Source organism: Lissotriton helveticus, chromosome 8 (assembly GCF_964261635.1).
Source record: "Lissotriton helveticus chromosome 8, aLisHel1.1, whole genome shotgun sequence".
Taxonomy (NCBI): Eukaryota; Metazoa; Chordata; class Amphibia; order Caudata; family Salamandridae; genus Lissotriton; species Lissotriton helveticus.
In genome coordinates this window covers 212743066-212768654 of record NC_136069.1, presented here as the reverse complement: position 1 = coordinate 212768654, position 25589 = coordinate 212743066, and the positions used below count along the sequence as shown (strand labels likewise).

The 25589-nt window shown below is 44.7% G+C and overlaps 1 protein-coding gene across 1 annotated transcript in view; it reads left to right on the top strand.

Moving 5' to 3' along the window:
- The first annotated feature begins 7084 nt into the window (after positions 1–7084).
- Positions 7085–25589, top strand: part of IFNGR2 (interferon gamma receptor 2) — an 87383-nt gene continuing 68878 nt past the window's right edge. Inside the window, exons 1-2 of the mRNA XM_078656952.1 lie at positions 7085–7270; positions 15967–16129. Of these exons, the coding sequence (XP_078513078.1) occupies positions 7213–7270; positions 15967–16129 (221 nt within the window). The 5' untranslated portion in view covers positions 7085–7212. The remainder of the gene's footprint in view (positions 7271–15966; positions 16130–25589) is intronic.

The window sequence follows — 25589 nt, the reverse complement described above, 5'->3', positions numbered from 1 at the left end:
TGCATATGGTCATGCCTGAACTGGGGTGGCTTGGGGAGCAAAATAACAATGTATTAAACCTAGATCTGTGACTGGGGGTGAATGTTTTGCCATTGTGCAACATTCCGTCCGTCATCTTGTGTGTTTTGCTTTTCACCCTATGTGGGAAGGGTATGCCCAGACGTGGGTCCCGTACTCACTATGCCACTGGAGTCAAGCTATCCTGGCTGAAGACGGCTGATAGCCAGAAACCGGTCCTAGGATGCTTGATTCCGGTCCAGGGAAGACATGACTTGGCAGTTCGGGCTGGACTGTTCCCATGAGGCACAGGGTCAAGACTGATTTGCATATGGCCATGTCTGAACTGGGGTGGCTTGGTGAGCAAAATAACGATGGATTAAACCCAGATCTGTGACTGGGGAGAATGTTTTGCCATTGTGCAACATTCCGTCCATCATCTTGTGTGTTTTGCTTTTCACCCTATGTGGGAAGGGTATGCCCAGATGTGGGCCCCGTGCTCACTAGGCCACTGGAGTCTAAGCTATCCTGGCTAAAGACGGCTGATAGCCATAAACCGGTCCTAGGATGCTTGATTCCGGTCCAGGGAAGACATGGCTTGGCAGTTCGGGCTGGACTGTTCCCATGAGGCACAGGGTCAAGACTGATTTGCATATGGCTATGTCTGAACTGGAGTGGCTTGGTGAGCAAAATAACGATGGAATAAACCCAGATCTGTGACTGGGGGTGAATGTTTTGCCATTGTGCAACATTCCGTCCATCAACTTGTGTGTTTTGCTTTTCACCCTATGTGGGAAGGGTATGCCCAGACGTGGGTCCCGTGCTCACCAGGCCACTGGAGTCAAGCTATCCTGGCTGAAGACGACTGATAGCCAGAAACCGGTCCTAGGATGCTTGATTCCAGTCCAGGGAAGACATGTCTTGGCAGTTCGGGCTGGACTGTTCCCATAAGGCCCAGGGTCAAGACTGATTTGCATATGGCCATGTCTGAACTGATGATTGATAACTGGACTAATACACTTATAAAGAGCCGACCCCTGATCGCCGACAACCCCGACCCAGCCAACCAGGCTTACGTTAATTGGATCTCCCAATCTCTCGATATTGCCCTTCCGGAAAAGAAAATCACGCTTAAACGCCTCCATAAAACTGCCCCGTGGTACACGGAGAATCTGAGAGACAAAAAACGGTGCTGTAGGAAATACGAAAGACGATGGCGAACTGACTACTCATCGGAACATAAAAAACTCTACCGAGAAGCCATTAACGACTACAAAAGTCTGATAAAAGAAGCCCAGGCCGCCTACTTCTCGGAGAAAATTGTTCTTGCGAAATCCAAACCGAAGGAAATTTTCAAAATCATAAAACAGCTAACTAAACCCCCGCCCAGCCTACCGATGGACAAACCCACCTCCCATTGCAATAAAGTTGCCGAATTTTTCCATCAGAAAATCAGTTCCATCTACTCGGCCTTCCCCCTGAACAATTCCCCTCCCCCCACTACCTCCCTACATCCTACCGACTCAGTCCATAATCTACGGTCACCCACGTTGTCTCATTTTCCTCCACTGGAACTTGCCTTGCTGGAGTCTCTGGCACGCAAAGTCAAATCTGGTTCCCCTAATGACCCAGCCCCCCCAGAGATAATAATGGCGGCCTTACAGACCACCCTACCCATATTAAGGGACGTCCTAAACACCTCCATCTCCACGGGCATAGTTCCTATAGTTTGGAAGCAAGCGATGGTGAAAGCCCTGCTGAAGAAACCCAGCCTAGATCCCACGGATATGAGCAACTACCGCCCAATATCCTTGCTCCCCTGGGCAAGCAAGGTCCTGGAGAAATACATAAATCTCCAACTTACCAACTTTCTAGAAACCCACCTTCTTCTGGATCCCACTCAAACTGGCTTTAGACCTAAACACGGGACCGAGACCGCCCTCCTCATGGTCACCGAGGAGGCTAGGAAAATCCTAGATCAAGGGGGATCAGTGGCAGTGATCCTCCTTGATCTTAGTGCGGCCTTCGATACGGTCAGCCATGTCACCTTGCTGCACCGCCTGTCCCAGGTCGGGATCAAGGGTAAAGCGTGGACCTGGTTCCGGTCATTCCTGGAAGATAGATCTTTCCAGGTATTCGATGGCGATTCGGTCTCCACCAGCATTCCTCTGAACTGCGGCGTCCCCGAAGGATCCTCTCTGAGCCCTGCACTTTTTAACCTGTACATGAGACCACTGGCTGATGTCGTCCGCCCGTTCGGGATCAAGATCATTTCCTACGCGGACGACACGCAGCTAGTGGTCTCCCTGACACAGGAGACTAATCCACCTGTACAGAGCGGACTCAGAGAGTGTCTGGAGGAGGTAAAGACTTGGATGTCCCAATCATCCTTAAAATTAAATGGGGACAAAACCGAGCTGATGGACCTCGGCAACGCGGCCCCTAGCTTCCCGGCCACCCTATGGCCACCCAGCATGGGCCCTCCACCAACCCCCAAAAACAGCATTAAAAGCCTGGGAATATGGATGGACAGATCTCTTTCCTTCGACGTACAAGCCACCAAACTTTCTGCCACCTGCTTCAGCATCATGAAAATGCTTAGGAAAATTCTCCCCCTCCTCCCTATGGAAGCCAAGCAAGCAGCGGTACAAGGCCTGATCCAACCCGCCTTGACTTTAATAATGTCCTTTACCTCGGCGCCCCAGAATTCACCTTGAGAAGGCTGCAGATTGTGCAGAACTGCGCTGCACGTCTGTTACTTGACATCCCTCGTAGACAGTCAGTTAGGTCCGGGCTAGTTACTCTCCACTGGCTACCGGTGCGCCAAAGAGTTCTGTTTAAAGCCATGTGCATAGCCCACCAGTCCTTCTGGAACTCTGGCCCCAGGATTACACAGGACTTAATCCTTCATTACAAACCCAACAGGAACCTAAGATCTAACCAGTCCTTCATAGCAGCCATTCCAAGAGTAAGAAGATCCAGATCTGGAGGTAGGTCGTTCTCCTACAATGCGGCGAGAGCTTGGAACGCCCTTCCACTGCACTTAAGATCCAACTCTAATCTTACGACCTTTCGCCAACAATTAAAAACTTTCCTATTCCACCCAGTCTAAACTTCCCTCCCTCCCTCTGTGTTTTTCCCCTGGTGGGACCCGGTATTCTTAGCGCTTGGACGCCTCCGGGGAGCAATTCGCGCTCTACAAATTCAAATCTAATCTAATCTAATCTGAACTGGGGTGGCTTGGTGAGCAAAATAACGAGGGATTAAACCCAGACCTGTGACTGTTTTGCCATTGTGCAACATTCCGTGTATCATCTTGTGTGTTTTGAGATTCGCTCCCACCCCACAAACAGGCAGTGCTGTAGGCGTGAAAAGCATCCAAAAAATGTCTGGGATGGGACAATAGACTGACTGCAGAGAACCCTCTCTGGGACAGCGACAGCCTGGGGTAAATTAAAAAGCTATGCGCCCACATGCGCTGGCACACTATAGGTATAGACAAACTAGGTGATGTCTGTGAGTGGGCTCACTAGTGACATTCGAGGTGCTGCAATCAGAATATGAGCTGGTGCCGGGTGTGATTTTTCGGTACTGGCAGCTGCAACATGCTCTGAAACGCCACCTACAAGTGGGAGAGCTCATCTCAGACTACTCCCCCATGGAGGATCGACTGATACTAGACCCAATTCCCACCAAGGCAGCTTCCCTAACATATAGGAAGATAATAAACAACATACCGGATTGTTTAGCCTCACTGAGAGAGACATGGGTAGTCGACGTGGGTCTCCTAGAGGACGAGGAGTGGTTCGAGGCATTGCAGAGCCCAGAGAAGTTGCCAAATGAGCATGGTTTTGCCTAGTGCAGCTTCGTATATTGCATATGTCCTACCTCTCTAGGTCAAGGGTGTTCAAGATGGGCCACATCGACTCAGCTGAATGCCCCAGGGGTTGTGGAGATGTGGACGTGTTCTACCACACACTTTGGACTTGTCCGCTTATCCAAACCTTCTGGGCAGGAATAATAGAGAAAATGAGGGAAGTAACAAGCCTACCTGTCCTGCTCGAGACCAGATGGCCTCGGAGGAAGAGAAGAGAAATGTACTTGGCTAAACATAGTGGCAGGGGTGGCAAAGTGAAACTTAGCCAGACTATAGGGTACAAGCGGGTCCCAACGATTAGGGAATGGGAAGAGGACATAGGCTGGTGCCAGCTAGCAGAACACACAACATACCGCGCTGAGGCCGCTCCCATGAATTCAAAAAGATCTGAGGCCCATGGAAACATCACAGGGGCTCCATCGGCTGGGCCGAAGAAGGAGATGGGGGGGGGTCTCCACTATATAAATGGTCAGGGAGGAGAGACCGAGACACTCCCTAATACGGCAGGGTATGCTTCAAGGAAACAGTGCGGGGTCAAGTATTTGGATTGTTGTGGAGGAGTCCCCCTGCGAGCGGTCCTTAAATGTATAATGCATTGCCTTTGATTGATTTGTGTTCTCAACCAACTGCTTAATAAAAAGAAAAAAAAGAAAATATTACTTATGGTTATATTATTCTATGTTTAACATTGATATTGGTCACTGCATAAATAAGTCAATCTTTATCATAACTATTTATCTACAATTGATTTGTTATTGAATTCCCCCCCAAAAAATTATAAAAACAAATACATTAACTTAGAGCAACACTTGAAAGTCTGGGTTTATCAAATACAACTTAAGTCTATATATTGCCTTCCTTATACATATATACCTTCCATGTATTTATGTATCTTTATATTTATTATTTTACTTCTAAATCAGCATCCCCAATGCACTTACCTATTTCTCACCCTACACCTCTCTCAATATAGCCTCTGCATGCATTCTCTGACTCATTCCAAACCCCATTCTACTACTATAATCCCCACCTTGCATCATCTCATACATCTTTTATTATTCATATCTCCCAAACAAGCCTTTCTAAACCCTTCCCTTTGACACTTCCCCCTCCACCTCCCCTTTACTCCCAAACCTCCTCCTACTGCTATGAGCTCCAAAAATACCATTTCTAGACCCCTCTCTTTTCTATCCCTCCACTGTCCTTTTCAATCCATCTAACAGACTAACATGTTCCCTGCTCAAATTAATTTCATATTTCCCTAAATTGATTCTCCACTAATCCTGTGTGGGTTCCAGAGTAAGAGTGCTACCCACCGAAAAGCACTTTGACACCTTATCAGGGGTAGCAAGTACTATATAAATGCAAACCCTTCCCTCTTCATATCCCTCCACTATCCTTTTTCAAACCAAATAACACACTCACATGTCCACCACTCAACTTAATTTAATATCTCCCTTTACTAATTCACCACTAATCATCTTTGGCAGTGCTTAACATGAGCCTGTGCTCTCCATACCACTGGAGTCAAGCTATCCTGGCTGATGAGGGGTGAAACCGGTCCTAGATAGCTTGTTTCCAGTTCAGGGAGGACCTGGCCTGGCAGTTCGGGCTGGACTGTTCGCATGAAGCATAGGGTCAAGACTGATTTGCATAAGGCTGGGTTCCAACTGTAATGTCATGGTGAGCAAAAAACGATCGATTTAGGCCCAGATCTCTGTACTAGGGTGAATGTAAGAAATTGTTCTGCATTCTGTCCATGAATTGTTCTTTTTGCATGTGTCACCCCGAGTGGGACGGGTATGGCCAGACATGGGTCCTCTCCATGGCACTGGAGTCAAGCTGTCCGGACTGATGAAGGGTGAAACCCCAAAACTGGTCCTAGGATGCTTGTTTCCAGTCCAGGGAGGACCTGGCCTGGCAGTTCGGGCTGGACTGTTCCCATGAGGCACAGGGTCAAGACTGATTTGCATATGGCTGGGTTCAAACTGGAGTGAGCAAAAAAAACGATGGATTTAGGCCCAGATATCTGTACTGCATTCTGTCCATCAATTGTTCTTTTTGCATTAATATGAGCCAGGTGGTTTCCATGTGCTCAGCACCTGATCTTATTTGTCAACACTGGTGCTTTTGACAGTCTACCACAAGGTCGTGCGCTCTCTCTAATTTAGAGATGAGCACAGCAACAATTAATTATTAACCCATTGACTGCGGTGCAAATTACGCAGCGGTGCTGGGGAAATAGAGAGTGGGCGGGGTTCGGATGGTCAGGGGCCGTCCTCCGCACACGCCCACCGTGACGTGTGACGGCTCCCGACCATCACGCGCACCCAAGGGGTTAATTCAATATACATTAAAAATGACTATTACCGGCACTAAAAATTACCTGCTGGGCTGCCCAGGCCATGCTTATAGCTTTGGGGGCCTGGAATAGTTTGTTAGTAGTTGTGTTGTTACTATCATTAGCAGCAGTGGCAATGTGTGGGGCAAGCTGTAGTGGCTTCCTGAGGAAAGCCCTGGCAATTTTTTTTTTTTACAAATTAAGCACAGCTCTTTGGGTTCCGGAGCAGCGTGCTACTCGCTGAAAAAGCGCTTCAACGTCTCGTCTGGGGTAGTAAGCCTTTATATAAATGCAATTTTTATTACAATTACATTCGATGCCGAGGCTCGACCCAAAAAACATTGTACCTGTGTTCTGGAGCTGCCATAATAATCCCTGGCTGATAATTAATGTAACCCAAGACTGAAAGGCAATCTTAATAATTAATTTTAGAATTACCTATTGTCCACATCACGTAATAGTGTATTTATACCATGTATAACTTGTATTGCAATGGGTTTAAGTAACTTAGCAATTATTTAAATAAACTTGAAACATGTTAAAAATGAATAAAGACGTTTTTCTATAACGTTCTTTCGAAGTATCAGGCGTTGGCCTTTATATAGTTCTAAAACGTGAACACAAGGCCGATATTTTTATGTGGATGAGGAGGTAACCCTTGGCCCACATCACGCGCAATGACTGTGATCAGCACGTAAAATGTACAGATTATACCCATGTTATGTACAGTGATACCGGTTGCACATAACAAGTGACGAAGTGCTAGGCGTGCCGCATAAGCCTCTGAAAGCCACTTCCCCATGTGGGCGGTGACAACGGAGCTGAGTCACCAAGTGACACTGCCTACGGGGGACATCATGGTCGGATCAGTGACGTATGCTAGGGGGCGGAGCAAAGGAGAGAACTTCCGGGTGTCCTCGGGTTTGGGAGCAGTTTAACTGTTTAGAGTCTGTCCTGCTCGAGAGAGGGGTAGAAGGGCTGCTCCGCTGATGCTACCATGGGGAAGATCCTGCGCGCCGCCTGCTTCCTCGCCCTGCTCCCTGTTCTCTTCACAGGTATTTGAAAGGGACGATGGCGAGCCCGATGCTACTCCCATCAGAAGGTTGTATCGCAGCGTAGAAATCTCCCGACTTCTGTTTTACTTCCCCTTTAGAAGGGGTTGCGTAGTTTCTAAAATCAGCTGTATAGAGAGCCAAGTGAGACGGACAAGGTACAGGAGAAGATTGATTACTGAACCTTTCCCTGGTCGTCTGCTTACGGGGTTCTGCCTGAGACAGTGCATGGGGGTAGAGGGGTGTACACCGCGACTCCGCCTTTCACCTTCTGAGATCCACTGACAAGGGAGGCTAGGTCTGGGAATCCCCTACCTTTCTGATATGAAGCCTGCTTTGTTCTTCTCTTGCCCAGTGTATGAGTTTTTGTTTTACTGGTCTTTGGCTAGGTTTAATTATGATTCGCTTGTCTCTCCTGACAAGAAGTACAATGGATATGATCTTTATTTTACACATAGCCTCAATTCCTCTTCGTTCGTATTTTTAACAAACACAACCAGGGTCTGACTGGTCAATGTTGTACCTTAGCTCAGTGGGCCCGATTCACAGAATGAATTTAAGACTCAATCCTAAACTTACTACTATGTTGGTATTCACAGAATGCACTTACTACTTTTGGCATTCACAGAATGAACTTACTACTTTTGGTATTCACAGAAGTTCGGATTTTGTCTGAAGACAAACTTAAGACAGACTTAAGTTAGGATTTTGTCTTAAGTCTCTTAAGTTTGTCTTAAGTTTGTCTTAAGACAAATTTAAGACAAAATCCTAACTTCAGTGAATACCAAAAGTAGTAAGTTCATTCTGTGAATGCCAAAAGTAGTAAGTGCATTCTGTGAATACCAAAATAGTAGTAGGTTTAAGATTGAGTCTTAAGTTCATTCTGTGAATCGGGCCCAGTGTTTTTATTGGGCTGGACGGGTCTATAGGGCAACCTGAAAGCTGTTTTGTGGGCCTGTTTTAAGGTCTGGTGGGCCGTCTTTTACTGTCGAGTTCTCTGTTGTTACCCCAAACATTGCCTGCAGAAAGCCCAAAATGCGTACAATCTCTCATACTTAGCAAAACACCTATTGCGCCTGTCTTTACAATTTCAAAACGACCCCGATTTACAAATGTTTGTCTCTTTCATAGCTATCTGATTCGCAAAGAGAGGGCCACTTTCATGTAAGTAGCTGCGCTTATTTTCAGTGTTCCTGACCGACCCTGAGCACTACAAAAGCAGAGCCTTCTCTCCCTAACTTAAGGGCATATGCAGGTAGACGGCGCTGCCCACTCTTTTAGCTGGGGGGAAGCAGTCTACCCTGCCTAAAAGTTGGGCCCCACAGAAATATGCAAAACTTGTCCAGGTATAATCTTCAGACACCAGGACACATTCGGCAGGTTGTCTGCTTTCCTTTGAAGCAGCAAAGGGCAAGCGGAAGGTCCTTATTAGATTCTAGCTGGGCCATAACAAAGGTCAATGTTAAGTGGCCATCAGGCCTCCTTTTGTTGCAGTAACCTTGCTGGGAACTATTGGGAGCCTCATACCTAAATGCAACGAAGAGGAAACAAAGGCACATAGCTTACCACCCGCAGCTGGTGCAGCCTGTGATCGCCGGATCTGCAGCCTCCATCCGCCTGTGTGGCCCGACCGCAGTGTGTGGATGGGGGCCCGTGGCCACAACGGACGGGCGGGACAGATTATACGACCGGGAGAGTATTTTAATTACAGCACTCACCCCCTACATATGACGAAGCCGCTAACGTCCCCATGGGAGAGCCAAGATAGACATCAGCTTTTTGTCGAGCATGAAGGCTGGAGACCTGGGGATTTGTTTTAACACCCCTACAGCTAATGATACGGGTGGACTGTGGTGCCCAGTACAGGAGCATGGGAGCATTTAGGCCAGGGATCATGTGTATGCAGCAGTGGTGAAAGGAGGTGCAAATACTGAAGATGCTCCTCCTTTTGACTCTCTGGCTCCTTTTCCCCTCTTGTTCTTCCTCTGTTGGGTAGGCTCCCTGGTTTTCTTTGGACTTGGCCCTCGTAACTTTTGGACTGGAACTCGTGTGCGCCCCGCCATTTTGGGACCCTTTCCTGTTGTCGCTCTTGCCCTGAGTGCATCTTGCCATGTTGAGATGGTTTCCATCGATGCCCACGACCCGGGTCCATCATTTTGTTGATTCTTGTCCTTTCCTTTGGTCCCTTGGATTCCATCCTGCTGACCATCAGACATTTCTCATACGCTGGACTGCATTATCTCTTTCTCCCCCTCAGGTCCCCCTTTCTCCTCTCACCAATCTCAGCCTCCAACTCTTCTCCCCCACAAACCGCTCTCTACCCCTTTTTATTTTAAATTTATTTATTTATTTTGATATCTCTTTTCACTCTGTAAATATGTGATATATGCTTGTCCAAGCTGAATCGCTGGTAAAATGGAATCGACTATTGGTGTATGTATATATATATATATATATATATATATATGTATATAGAGATAACTCTAACCACTAGTATGTGTAGTAGACCTTTGTACTCACTACCATTCCTATGTGATTCTTAGAGTTTATCCATTTGTATCTCTTCCTTGAGTGACTTTACAACTTGTACATTTGCAAAAAAAATTCCTGTTTGTATCTTTTATGTAACTCATGTAATCCTAAGTCCTTGTGTATCGCAACTGGTTCTTTTGTGAAGCGCTCTGACACTTTTGGGTAATGTTCGTGCTATAGAAAATCGCATTAAATAAATAAATAAATAAACAGGTACTTAAGAGAGGCATGTTTTTGATTTGGTTCATTATACATTTACAGTAAATCATATGTATGTAAATCATTGTGTAAGGTGTTCTACATAAGACGGAAGGTTATAAGGTAGAATCCACATGTCCTTCGTAGCTCACTCTGCTATATTAATAGGATTACAATTTATGAACTGCAAGTAACAAAAGGATATCTGTGTTAAGAGGAGTTACCCACTTATCATAAAATAAAACTGTCATCTGCGTGTTATATGCTGTGCTTTACATGAGACATAACTTCTATGCTACTTTGATTCAAAACTGGGACTAGACAAAACACAGCTCTCGCCAGCCAATACGTTAATCTACAGAGTTCTCTCCCATTATTATTATTCCCTGAGATTAATTTGGCACACAAAGATCTCTGCAGCAGGTGCATTAACCCCATAAGTTATTTAAAATGCAGACTTTGCAGTCAATTAAGCTGAACCGATGTATTGCTACATTTCTCCTTGTTGCCAATTTCTTTGTCGCAGGGTTTTAAAAAATAAATGTACAAGTGGAGGCCCAAATTTTGTGTCTGTGGTGTCACTTTTTTTGGGCTCAACCCGACGCAAAATCTCATTTGATAAATATTGTAATGCGCTCAAATGTACTCATGATAGACCTGCCAAACATATGCGTGAGGTCTTAAGATCTGATGTCACATCTTGTGAGGTCATGGGTTGTGATGCCACTTCCTTGATACCATGTGCTATGTCACATGCTTTGAGATCACTTGCATGCTGTCTAACTTGTTTAGTTCCCCCACTTTTTTTTTTTTTGTACTTGTGCCCTGCTACAGAACAAATGTGATCCACAGAACAAATATGATTTTCTTTTGCCTAACACAAACACCACACTTTCACCAGCTTGTGTGTTGTCCCTATTGCCCTTTAGTTGTTTCTTCAAGCATCTACGTTTTAGGGTACTCCCCTTTAAAAAAAAAATTGCTGCAAGCAGGCTGTCCCACTTTTGTCTTAAGAAATAATTGTGTCATATTTGTTGCTGTAATTCTTGGTATTTGTCTAAGTAAAACGGACGTACCATTACTATTTGCATCCACTCCCTCGGCCCCTCCCCCTTCCTGTTATATGATTCTGCTACTCAGTCACACTTACTAGTTAGTGTGTTTCTCGTTAATTTATTTTGTCAGAACTCATCAATAACTGTAAGTAGGTAGTTGAAAGTATTTTGAACATCAAGGTGTAATGATTCAAATTGTGAATATAAATAAAGAGCCTCAAAACATTTGAAATCTCATATTGTTTTGTCTTCTTTCTTTTTCAACTCTTTCTTTACAGTTTTTTTAATTACTACAACTAGTGTTTGTTTTGTTTAGTGTCTCCTGGGGCTCGAACCACGTGTGATTAGGTTACTTACCCTGATTAATGTGTAATCAGTCCGTCTGTGTGCGTTGAGACTGATCATTTTCTAGTTTTCGGTATACTTGTTAAAAATACGAAGAAGTTCTGTATTCCTCAAATCCAGAGGTGTCACTCTTCAGCATTTTTCTTGCATACGCCGGGGAAATATCGTTTGTTATATTATACATAAAAGGGAAATAAGTACGATTATGTTCAGCTAAGTAGCCGCATCACTCTTCGTGTCTGATCAGTCAGATTTCCAGGCGCTCGTTGCTTCTGTCACATGGACGACCGTTCACTGTCTTGTTCAGGGTATTTGTAGTGTTTTGTCAACAGATAACACCTTCAGTGCGACAGCCCTGGGGACCACGGTGAGACGCTAACTTTTTAAGACTTGAATTAAACAAGTAAAGTAGCTTTCCTAGTGTCATCACAGCGGCAGCTGTCTTAAGGGCACAACTGGAGGCAGCGAGGTCCATGAATGTTTTTTTCAGACCAAATTACTTTTGCCCTTTTAACTTTTCACTATTGTATTTTTTTTAAAGAAAGTTCTCAAACAAATAAAACTTTTGAATTTAGCTGAAACAGTTAGATCGAAATTAGCCCAGCCGGAAAGGGTAGTTGTTTCCAAATTGTTTAGCACACTAAGCTTTGCCTACCCCTCCCCTCTTGTATCTGTACTGTGGTTTGGTTCCTAGTATTTGGTTTGTTCCTACATTATCTTTCTGGTTTCCCAGTTTATATTTTGTTAGATTGAAATGTGAAATGCATGCATTGCTTTATTAATAGGTTATGTAGAACACTGAGTATTCCTCCTTGTTGTTACTGAACTCTAATGAGGTGTCACAGTTACATTTCTGAAAATAAAGTAGTAGTCAAATCGTATGAGTTCAGAGCCATACCCTCTTTAATTGTTACGGTCAGTGAACAGCAAGCACCTCTATATAGCTCAGATTGGACCAGACTTATGAACAAATTGTGACTAGGTACGGGTCTCAGGCATGGGTTTAGGGCATTGTACCAGCTGGTCCTTGCCGTCCCATGGAGCATCCTAAACAATTGTTGGTTAATCAGATTGTCAGACGCTGACCTTTGGTTTCTGGTTGGAGTGGTGTGGGGTATCCGTTTTTGCGGGCATTCTGTACCAGTGCCCAGTAGACTGTAAGAACTGTACAGAGGGCCTTAAACGTTTGCTTCCATCCCCTGGAAGCCTGTGTTTTGAGGGCTGGTTTGATGTAGTCACCATTGTTGGCGTATAAACACAGTCTAACTTCCTATGTCAGTAGCCATGAAGACTGCTGTTGCGCTTCTAAGGGAGAGCAGTGTAGATGATATTTGGCTATTCCATGTGTGCCATGACAAGGGAAAAGTTGCCTTCATCTTGTAGTCTGTTTGGTGTCTTGGTAGGAATTCACAGGACAGCGAGAGGTGTTGATTGACAACCTTGACCACTTTCGCATAGGTCAGTGGATGGGTTTTAAGCCCTCCGAAGCCATTATTTATAGTGCTATAGATTTCGGATAGAATTTACATTAGAACATTGGAATGTTGGAAGCTCCATTGAAAACAATGGAGTGCTCTGGGCTTATAATGGCTGGTATAAGCCTGGAGCTCCCACATTACAATGTTTCTTTGTTCACAGCTCTGGCTGTGAACAAAGGCTTCAGGGAGCCTGAGGGGATTCCAATCCCCTCGCGCTCCTATAAGGCTTTGTTCTTTTTTGTTAGTACATTCTGCCCTCTAGTGGCAGAATGTTCTAATAGCCTTATAGCCCTTCGTAGCTGGGCTATACCGGCTATTAAAGTCCCTCTCCCTTGTTAAAGGGCTTCGGCTCGGTCCTTTAACGCTGGAGAGGGCCTTTAATAGCCGGTATAGCCCTCTACTGCGGGCTATAAGGCTATATTAGAACATTGAAATGTTGAAAGCTCCATGGAAGACAGTGGAGTAGCACCGTGTTTTTAATGGCTGGTATAAGCCCGGAGCTCCAGCATACCAATGTTTGTCTTAATGTTTCTCCCTTTTTAATTTAGAACATTCTACCCTTAGTGGGGGGAATGTTCTAATAGCCTCATAGCCCTTCTGCCTCTGGCTATACTGGTTGGTAAAGGCTCTTACACTCGATATAGGCGGTCGCCTGCGACTCAGGTTTATAACTCGAGTACAGGGTCTGTAGCAACCTGTAAAGCGCTCGGCAGCTGATCGTAAAACTATAGTATGACACACTCCTAACTTTGGTTTAATCTAAGGCCGAGTACATGTGTTTACCAGCTGTCTCCTTCATGTAATTCTCTCCCATCTGTATTCCTCTCAGTTGACATTATTGCTTCCTCCCCAACCAGCTTCCAGTACCGTTTTTGCTTCCCCAACACTCCCTTTCCAAGTTTCTCTGCATACACTCTATGTTGGCCGTTTGTTCCCCCTGTGTTCTCTGCCCACCCTTCATTGTTGTGTATGTACCATTCCTCCTGCACACCACCCTCCGATGTCTGTGTTTCTTCAGCTCCCTCCGATTGTCACCCTATATTGCCCACATGCTTCTCCAGTCTGTTGTCCATGTGCCCCACCAACCCTCTGTTGTCTGTGATTCTCCAGTCCTCTACCCCCACAACCTCTGTTGTTGGCCTGTTTATCCATCCCCTCCCACCCATCCTCGGCTTGTTTCTCCACTACCTCCTGCCTATAGTCTTTCATATATCTTCGCCCCTAAGCACATCCTTCTCTCTTGCCCTCCCTCTGCTGCGCCTTGTACCCCAACCCACTCCCCTGTTTTAAAAAAAAATCAAATAAAGCGCATTAGCCCTGGCTATGTCATAAAACTTTTTTTCAATGCTTTTTTTAATCTATTTTTCCCACAAGGTGGTCAAAACCATTGCCAAAGCCAAAAGCTCTCACAGACGAGACCTATTAGCCAATGTTTCATTTATTTAAAAAAATAAAATAATTTTAAGGCCTCACCTACCAGCCAGTGCAAGTTGTTTGGTTCTGAAAGACAAATTGTTGGTTTACCAAAAACATATAGTGGGCTTAAATCTTGCAGATTGCTTACCCTTGATTAACTTTATTGTTCGTTTAATTTGTTTACTTCTTACTCAATTGCTTATCTTCTACGTCAAGTGTTTGTCCTTTTCCTGGAACATAGCCCCTTTAACACCCATTTGACTACATAACTTGTATCCTGCCGCTGCTCACTTTTAGTGAAGTACCTTTCTCTTTTTGTTTAAGCACTCAGTGAGAGTGCATGTGTTTTCCATCTTCTCATCCTCTGAAGTACACGCGTCCACACGCTGGGCCTGATTATGTTGTTGGTGGTGGTCTACCCGACATTGGAGGCTGTGGTCCAACCACTGCATAATGATGCGGTCGGTCAGAGCAGCAGCAGGCGGAGAGGCCGACTGATGCCTCCTACAGGCTCATGGAGCCCATCGAAGTGTCGGTCAGAGCATAATCCCTGCAATGGGGGCGATGCCTGTGGAGGCACTGCAGTAGGGATTAAAATGTCCCCTTTTCCTCCGCCTTTAGATGGCGGTCCGACCACTGGGACTCTTTGGGCCTTCGCTGTGGAGCCAGATGGGCACATGTGGTGCCCCTCCAAACATCCATGGTGCCTGGAACACAGTGCATGGATGTTTCAAAACATGCCATTTTCATGTGTGGCTTGTGCTGTGGCCCTTTTCCGACTCGTAGCACAAGCCGCAATCGTAAAAGGCATGTTTCTGACTGCCTTTACGACATTCGCATCATAATAAAGTGGGTGGAGCCACCGACTACATGTTGGGCGGTTGCCATTCCGATACGATGGAGGTCGGATGCCCATCTGACCACCATCATAATGAGACCCTGTGTGTTGCTCCCCTGTGTGTTCTTCTGTCTCCCATGTTGCCCACTTCCTCGTATGCTGCTCTTTCTTTCTCTTGTGTTTCTTCCTGGTCAAGTTCAATTCGTGTGGATTTCTCCATCATATGCTTCTTCCCCAGCCTATGTTCCTCTTCTTCGTGTGTTCCTTCCACCCAACTGCACCTCCCTTTCTCCCCAACCTCCACATACCACGCCCCACCCCTTATTTATGCCTTTGCGCAAAAAATATATGATTAAAAAAAAAGGCGATCCAAGTGGCTTCCCAAATCCGGAGTTAATATCACTATCGTCTTCTCTGTTCCTATATAGCAGATTTGGTATATACATTTTGGTGCTTCTTGTAAAGTGCTACCAGAGTTAAAAAAGACAAATTAAAAAAAGATATCAAATAAACGTATTCAAGTCTGACTTGTATATTGTGGAGAGTTAATTAATGCTTGAGGGGCAGCAACTCTTTAAAAAAAAATGATATAGCTCTCTTCGTGCTGCACCCTGCACTGGCATTCTGGAGAGGCCAGTGATTATTCTTCTGTGGGTTGTGTTTGGTATGTTATGGGGTGTTTTTGGTTTTGTGCATGGAGACCATTGTCCGTTAGATACTTAAACACCGCTTCCATGGCGTGACACAATGTAAGACAAAGAAGGCCTCGGGCAGTGTCCTCTCTGAAGCATGCGGTGTCTGTGTCAAGGTCAGTGATTCTCTTGTGTTGATTTTCAGAGTCCCTTCCAGAGCTGCCGGCACCAACAAATGTCAGAGTGAAGTCCTATAATTTGAGGCAGTTACTTACCTGGGATCCAGTTCTTCCGTTGGATAACTCTGCAGTCACGTACACCGTGGAGTACAACTCGCCAATCAAGTATGTTGTCGAGTACAACACAATGTAAGTTGATATTTTGATCTATGCCGTTGCTGTGGTTCATAGAAACAGAGTAAAATGCTGTACATTCCGAAGGCCTGAAGTGATGGTAAATTTCAGTAAGTGTCGGATTGCATTTTTCCATTCTGTCTTGGTGTGTCTGTGTCGTTTAAGTGGCCATGCTGTTAAATGTTGAGTTTGGATGCTGTAGTGATCATGCAATGTGGGATGTCTGTGTGCTGTGCTGGGGCTACCCTAGAAGTTAATAGCGGTCGAGAAAGGATGGGGCCCTGCAATGGCAATGATGCTTCTGCTGTAATTAAGGGCCTACCATCGAATAAAGAAGGCACGTTTTAACCTTGTGTAAAGATCTAGCCCTCTGACTACAACCTGTTCCTAGTTCAAGACCCTGTGTGACCAAATCTTCTACAGCATATGCACAGATGCACACAGAGCCAGCAACGATTGTTGGTACCCCTTTTAACGTCTGATCCCATATCCACCTCTGCAACGGGTTCAGTAGCGATCGGATAAAAGACACATGTTGGGTAAGTTATTAGTTCGGTTTTTGCACCTGATATATCTCATATATTGCTCATTCATATTTATTCCACTTTGTAAGAAGAGCTTTACGCTTATCTAGTCGCTGATAACACTTCTTTCGTCTCAGTTGAGTGGCAGAACTAGGAGACAAAGGATCATTTCAGTCTTTTAGAATCATTATGGAGTAACGAAACCATGTGCACCTAGATACGAAGAATAATTCCATAAAAAAAAATAGCATGTCTTTAGATGTCCTGCTACTGTTTTAGAATTTAAATATTAGTAATAGTAATCGAAATATTATTCTTGAGTAAAATGTGTTTTTATTTTCCTTACTGAGTTTTTAGAGGGTTCCTTTTCTACTTTTAAGTTGTCAAGTTTTCTGGATCAACTGTACTGCATCCACAACGCAGTGTGCCCCTTCATAGTTTCTTGAAGGGAAATTGTGAAGACTTACGGTGCCCTACCATACACTTAAACCGTGAGAGAGCCTAGAAGGTTCTTCAGGGCGAAACTCTTACTCCAAGTCAGTTTAGATGGTCTACAATTCAGCTTAACATGGGCTCTTAATGCTACCTTGCTTTTCACTTTATGGTAGTGGGCAAATCATACATCCTTCCTTCTGGGGATACAGAATCATTAAAAAGGCAATATGGGTAACACAGTTTAGCACAAAAAGACCGGAGCAAGATACATTAAAAAGATGAAAACCTATTCACGCAATATGAAAACCTATTCACTCAATGGCTTGGTGCTAGCTGGAATGGCCACACTTAAGTAGAGCCCTTTGACGAGTTGCCTCTATAGTGTAATTTGTAATAACTATGTGCTCCTCTTCTTGAATGAGCAATATGATCACCGGAGAGAAAGCGTCTCAAGTGGATATCTTTAGTGAAATTATCATTTTACTGAGAAATGGACTTCTTTCTCTGCCATGAATGGCCAGTCTCTGAGGTAAGGTGGTTTGGCCGTTTAAGGGGGAGTACTGAGCACGAAAATGAGAACTAGCCGGTGTTTGTCTCTCTGAAGACGTTCACTTAACTAGACCATACTTGTGCTAAAGGCCTTGATCAGTAGTTTCCCAGTGGTAGCACATGTGCAGCCTCGCTACCTTTCTTTGGTAGCTTTTTCAGCTCCTTCAATATCGAACAAAATGACAACATAAAATCTGCAAAGGTAGTCATATTTTTAACTTTCTCCACTGGTTCATGTACAATGCTGGAGTTATTGTTGAGGTGTCTACTGAATTTTAAAAACCTCCAATTGTAGCCCTGTCCTGTACAGCTTTCAAAGTCTTATGAAGTACTAATGTCACTCAAGATTACATGGGTTACAGAATCATACCTGAACTACTTTACAAACATCAACTAGAATCCTTCTTTGAGTTTTATTAGTGCATTAAAAGGTAATCATCGAAGTATTGATTTATAAGCTGATCACTGCCTGTATACACATTTCCACATAGTTGCTTTATTCATTAAAGTGGACTGCCTGTACACAATTATCTATACATTTGATACACACACGTTTTGACAGTACTACATAGTTCTTGGATTGTGTCGACTTACATATGCATAGCTTTAAGGGAGGGGATATTTACATTGTGTGTCAAACACCATGTGGGGGGCAGAAGTGGGCATGGGGAAGATAGGCTACTGGGTCCCAACCATGGTGTCAGTGGTGCATCAGGGCCCATCTTATAACGATTCTGCAATTCTGAGCCAAGTAAATCCCTTTCCACAATAGACTCTGGGTGAGTAGTCCGATGCTTCTCCGGTAGGTAGTGTGGGGTGGTCTAGCTTAGCACTCAGCAGTATTCCAGCAGACACACTAACTTCAGTGTCCAGCCATTTGCTAGTCTTTTCAGGGAAATTAAGTGCTTTTACTCACAGAGAAGCACGAATTCCCACATGATCCAATTTGTTATACAAGATAATGTCCATGGGTGCAATTATCCTTCGCAGCGCATCAGTATGTATATAAATGTTAAATGTTAAAAGATTTCTAGAGCGCATGGCTGCCCGCGAGCATCCCAGCGCTGACAGAAGTACAGGCGAGAACAGGAGAAAGGAATTACGGGAACAGCCAGGTTTTTAAAAGTTTTCGGAATGGAAGGAGGTTGGGCTGGGCCCGGAGGTCAGAGGGGAGTGAGTTCCAAAGTTAGGAAGCGTTATTAGAGAAACGCCGGCCTCCGGAGCGCGCCCTCTTGATCCTGGGTGGCAGGGTTAGATGAGTATTAGAGGATCGGAGGGTTCTGGAGGTGGTATAAGGAACAATAAGATCTTTGACGATAGGGGGAGCTTTCCCGTGGAGAATTTTGTGGGTTAAGCAGAGCGCCTTAAACTGCACTCTTTTCAAGACTGGCAGCCAATGCAGTGCTCTGATGGCCGGTTTGGCCGAGCAGCAACTCTTGGTGTTGGTAAGAAACCGGGCGGCGGCATTTTGCACTACCTGGAGTTTTGTTGTCACTTTCCTCGGCGCGCCAAGAAACAAGGCGTTCCTGTAGTCCAGCCTGGACAGAATAAGGCCCTGTATCAGAAGTTTCTCGACTGAAATGGGAGCAGCGGGAGAATCTTGCGAACGGTGCGCAAGAGACCATAGCAGACTCCAGCCGTTTTCCTTGCTTGGGTGTACATGGTGAGGTTTTGGTCTAGCCACAACCCGAGGCTTTTAATATCGGACTTGGGGGTTGGAGGCAGGCCCATACACGGGGGACAAAGGGAGTCAGGACGGAAGTGAGACTGATTGCCCATCACCAGTATCTCCGTTTTGTCACTGTTAAGTTTCAAATAGGAAATAAACAAAAAGAGAGAGAGGGCAAATCAGTCTCAGAATTGCCACTAAGTTGGACCCTCTGTGCCCCCCTCCTGGAGGACATCTTGATACCTTTCCTCTTTTGTCCAAGGAATCCCTGACCTCATTAATCCCGTTAGTCAAATCTGGCTCCCCTTTAGATCCCTGCCCTTCCCATATTCTCCGTCATATTTTTTCTTCTTGCCCCGATCCTGCCCTGCATCTCCTGAATAGCTCTCTTTCCCAGGGCGTTGTACCTGTCCCATTGAAAACTGCAGTCATTGTCCCTATCCTTAAGAAACCAGGCGCGGATCCCTCAGTCCCCGCTAAAAGTCTCTAGACGAGCAGGATGCAGCACTAATTTTTTCATGAAAGAAGGCTGTTCGCGCAGCTTTTAGGGCTTTTTTAAAGTTAAGGATAGCCAGTCTATAATCCCTCTTGCTGTTAGGGTCAAAATCTTTCCTCCACACTCTTTCCGCCCTCTTTCAGAGTTTTTTCAGGAGGCGGACCTCGTGGGTAAACCATGGGGAGGTAGGTTTTTTCCGGGGTTTCAGGTACGGTTTTTTGGGGAGGACAATGTTGAGAGAATTCTCAATCCAAGAAGAGAACTCGGCATCCGCTATTGCGGGGTCAGATTCATAGTTTGGCCTAGAGAGCTCCAGGACCTGCTTCCATTTGCCAATATCCAGTTTGGGCCAGGGGCGAGACAGTCTGCCAGGAGCTTTGTTGGAAGGTGGAGTGGTCGGGATCCACCAGCTAAAGGGGATGAGCAGGTGGTCGGACCAGGGCAGTGGAATCTGTGCTCTTACTTTAAGATCCGAGATGTTACATAGGATTGGATCAAGTAGATGCCCAAGAGTATGCGTGGGTTGGTCATTCTGTAGGTGGAGGTGATGGGTTGACAGGTCTAGAAGCAGTTCTGAGGCGATGTTGTCATTACTGTTGTCAAAGTGGATGTTGAGATCCCCTAGAATTAGCAAGTTGGGCAAGGAGCTGGCCATGGCCATGCAAAATTCCAGGAGGGAGCTACAAAACTGTCCCAGGGCCCCTGGTGGGCGATAGATCAGGACTCCTGACAGGGAGTTACATGGGGACATTTGAATGGTAAAGTGCACATTTTCACAGTCCGAGAGGGGGCTGTCGTGAAATCTACATGAAAGGTGGTCTTTGTAAATAATAGCTATCCCTCCTCCCCTTCCCTTGACTCGGTCCAAGTGTTGCATAAGGAAGCCATGGGGCAACGCTTGTACAATGTCTGAGTCGGAATCTGGAGAGAGCCATGTTTCCGTAAGAAACAGAATCTCTAGTTGATGCTCTTCTAGTAGCATATGGATTTCTTGGGCGTGTTTAGGCAGGGATCTGCAGTTTATCAAGGCCATATTGATGATCGTCTGAGGGGCGTGACTAATCTTGGTAGGATAAAGTTTGAATGGGCAGTGGAAACAATGAGTGCGAGGGCTCTCACCTCTAATGGATTGGGTGCATAAGGGCTGGAGGGGCTGGTTTAAATGGCACAGGGATTCTCTGGAGTAGGATAGCCTTGTCTGGAGGAAGGACTCCGTGGAGCATGGCCCTCGGCCCGTCCTGGCTGGACGGGCGCAGATGGGCTTACCTCTGGCGTCTAAAGAAAGAAAAAAGGCTGTTCCTTGAAGCTTCCTGCTGGCAGGTTGTCCGTTATGAAATAAAGTGAGCTGAAACTTACCTCCGTGTGGCATCTCTCCAATGGGTCTCCTGTGTGCGTTGGATATAAATATATATATATATATATATATATATATATATATATATATATATATATATATAATCATAATTTTTCTCTCTTGCTTTAACTTTATCACTATACATTCGTTAACACCGAATACGTTGACACGTATACGGGATGCCATCGCAAAGTTCTGGGCATACACAAATGGGGCCAGTAAGCCTCACAGTGACCAAGATAAAAAGGTATGGTCAAATTATTAATCATTCTGAAACTCTGCAAACTGTACCACAGTTTTTCATGCTGTGCCCAGAACACAAAGAGTGGTCCTCTGCCTATAATAAGTACACGTTCGGAGAGCCGCTCCAGGTAGCAGGAATGATCCAGGACCTGACCTATTTAGGTTCAGGCTTAAGACTTTGCACATCCACTTTTTTTTTTAATAATCTTTGTTTGAATTTTGCAATCAAACTTACAGCAATATATAAACCATAGTAGGATACATATTTTGTTCATTACTATTTTGCATTTTTGTGCCCTTCCTGTAGGGTCAACAGATCATGTACTATACAAAATACAGTTCCAGCAACAACGATCGTTGTTGAGATCTTTCCGGAATATTTTGTGCATAACAACTGTACTGAAACATATTATCCTACATACCTAATGTGCCTATCCAATAACTTCTATACATATGAAACCATTATCTGTACAGCGTGTTGATGGTAAATACTGCGAGACATGTGAACAAATTTTAACTGCGATGGTGAGGGGGGAGATGGTTGCTTGGTCTAATTTCAACTCCATAGACTAGATGTGGCTGTACCTGGTCAACATTTTTTTTTAAATTTATTTTATTTTACAGAGTTTTGTAGAGCACGAACTTGACCCGAATCGGGTCTCAGATTGCTTTACATAGCACCAGTTGAATTACATGAGGACACATTCATATTTTTTATTTAGGCTCTGAGAGATTAAGTGATTTGCCCAGAATCACAGGATGTTCAACATCATTGCCGAGACTCGAACCCAGTTCCCCAGATTCGAGGTCGCCCGCCCTAGCCGTTAGGCCAACTCCTCTCCCCATTACGCACAGATGGATGTTTCCCTTGATGTAGCGTGCAGATAATTATGTACTATTCTAGGTGGTCCATCAAGTCTGGTTGTACTATCGCTGATATATTACGAATTGGAGCACATCTTGCTATATTTGGATTCTACGGTTAATAAATAGTGTCGCCAGTCTGCAGGTTGAGCGCTAGAAGGCGGTCGTGGGGTATTGGAAGCCTGTATGTCGTGTTTGGCCACCAAGGCCCGGCAAAGGGCCACCATCCAAATGGGAATGGAGGGGCCTGCCGGTGATTTCCAGGCCAAAGCTAGTGTACATTTAACTAAAACAGCGCTAGATCCAGAAACGTATTGAGATTCTTGCTGCACACATTACGTTTCGTAATGCAGAGCAGGAAATGTGCACCCTGGGCTACAGTTGAAGTTCCCTTTGCTGCTGTTGATATATCCGAAACCATTCCCCAGAATAGCGCGAGTTGAGAACATGACCAGACCATGTGTTAAAAAGTAGCATCAGAGTTCTGCCATCTGGGGCAGATCTCTGCAGATAATGGATACATACGTGCCAATTTATGTGGGGTTAAATATGCATGATGTAAAGAATTGAATTAAGTAAATTTTAGTCTGGCATTTGTAGATGTAATCTTAGGAATTCCCATACATTGTGTCTACTGTTTGTCAGTGATTTCAATGGATAGTGCTGTGTTCCAGATTTCACGTAACGGAGTAAACAGCCGCGGCCGGCAGTGGGAGGACCTGCAGGGCGGTGGCGTGGGGAGGTGGAGGGGCACGGTGGGGGGTAGTAATGTATGTATTACGGAGCTTCCTAGGTAAGTAAACATTTAAATAAATAAAACTAATTTTGTTGAGTTCACTGCATCCCCAAATGCGATACAGTGCGCGCAACAAAATGCGTTTTATTTATTTAAATGTTTACTTACCTGTAAAACTCCATAATCCATACATTACTACCCCCCACCCTGCCCATCCCCCTCCCCATGTCACCGCCCTGCAGGTACTCCCACTGCCGGCCGTGGCTAGGAGTAAACGAGGGGGCGGTGTCCGCTCTCAAGGAATTGTAGATAGTAGTAAAAGCTTTCCTACCTGTCCCGTGTGTCAGTAATGTTTGTAGGGCTCCAGAGGTAGTGGGCACAGTGTTTACGTTCCCCCCAAATTCGCGATGCTTGTTGCATTAGCATCGCATATAGGAGAAAAGTTCCCGGCGACACAACGTAGTCGTCCATCAGGGTATCCAAGTCGCATAAGGTTGAATCTGTGAACAAGTCTCCCCTCGTTGTCAGGCTGGCCGCCCACTATTCAGCTAATCTGGGCGCTTTAGGCAAGTAATGCTGCAGGGATCGTCTCGAGGGGGAGATCCAGAGCATACGGTGGTGGTCGACGACTGGGCAACAGATATCTTATCCAGGCCGCTAACATTAGGATACAAACGCGTTTCTTTTGTAGTGGCGTTCTAGACCCTGACAGCCATTCAATCAAGGATGGCTGCTTTAATGTTATTGCCCAAGCGTCTAATTCAAATAGGTTACTTTTTGAGAGCCCATGCATTGGCCACTGGAGCTGCGCAGCTGCATAGTGTGGTTTGTAATTCGTCGCTCTTAGTCCACCCTTCAATATGGGATGGTATAGCTTCGAAAGTGCTACCCTTGGCCTAGAACCGCCCCATATCAGGGACTCAAGTAGCGTCCGCAGGTTGCACATCCACTTTAGACTAGCATGACGTTAGGGCAGAAACAAGGCAGGGTGCCAGATTTTCATGCATTCGGGGCCTCTGGTCAGAGGTAAGCTCCCATATATCATGCAGGGAACGTTCCCATCTCAACATTGTGTCTCTTAGAATTCCTATCAATATATTCTGCAGAATTTCGAGCTGAATACAGGCTCTGAATATGACTTTGTGTGCAGATACAGTCATTTATATTATGTAGATACAAGCTAGGGTCTCACTTATTCGAGCAAATGTCCCTGACCAAGTTGCTATACTGTCATTTTATACCTCTTTTATTTTTCTTTGTTTGTTTATTATGATGTCATTGTGACTAAATAGGTTTAGCCATCAAGTTTTGTCCTTAAACCTATACTTATCCCATGTCTTTGAGTAACCTGTTAATTGTGTGTAATCTGTGCATAATGTGATACCCACGTAACAAATTATTCTTTGTTTAGACTACTATGCCGGTTTATTTCCATACAGTGAGTGCTTTTTGTGCAAAATGCGTCACTGCCATGGTAACACCTTGTTTTGGTACTCTTTAGATAACTGTTTACTTGCCATTGACCAGCAACTCTTTAATGTTTTTTCCACAGGTTAACAACTAACGATAATTTCATTTACACTATGTAGACTATTGTGTTGACAGTAAAAGTCTGCGAAGTGTCCTGATGTCTGAATTGGCTTGGCTCATTTTAAAAAGAAAATAAAAAAAATTAATAAATACTTCCTAGCAGCAGAGCTCCAGTATATGACTGGTTGGTAACGCCCCCTCACCCCCCACAGACAATTGATCTCTATTGAAACCACTTCTGAGAAGACAAACACTGACATATCTGCTGAAAGAGAGCCCCTTTTTAAAGCATGAGATAATAAAAGATAGAGAAAACTGTATTTCATACACTTTGAAAGGCGAATGGTAGCCACCAGGTTAATAAGGCAAATGTTTAACATCATGGAAATGAAAGACCGGACCTTAAGTATTGTGCAAAACAGGACAGTTATTCAAGGATTTGAAAATATTTGATTGATGCGTTTCAAGAAACCTTTAGGCCTAATCAAGGGTTATTCTTAACGTACATGGCATGTACTCTAAAGTTCATACCCTACATAACTCTCTTACAGAAAACGGTGAGTTCTACTCTTGAAAATGGAGACAGCTTATCAAACACTTCATATGTTGTTTATCAAGGAAAGATTCCAGTTCAAGACTATCTGCTTTTATTCCTCAGGGTACTGCACATGTCGGTCTTCCATCTTGCAAGGTTCTTTCATCCATACCTCTCTTCTAGGAATCTACCAATCCTAATTTTGCCACCAGACAACCATGGATACGAATGTTTTGGCGGCAGAGCGTTTTAAAGGTCCTACTCTGTTAAATAGTGTCTTTGTGACCTAAAACCTAACCTAACCTTTGAATAAAACCTCACTTCTCTACGGACTCTTCCACGGACTTCCACGTAGCTCATTTTTTATTTTGAGATGTAATAATGTTCACATTTAGCCATAAACTTTGCAAGGGAATGTGGACTAGCGCTTTGATGTATCATTAAACTGGAGATAATGAGACCCATTGTATTCAAAGTAACAGATTACCATTTAGAAATTGAAGAAGATAAACTCCTCCTTCTGAGGTCAGGATCTTAAGT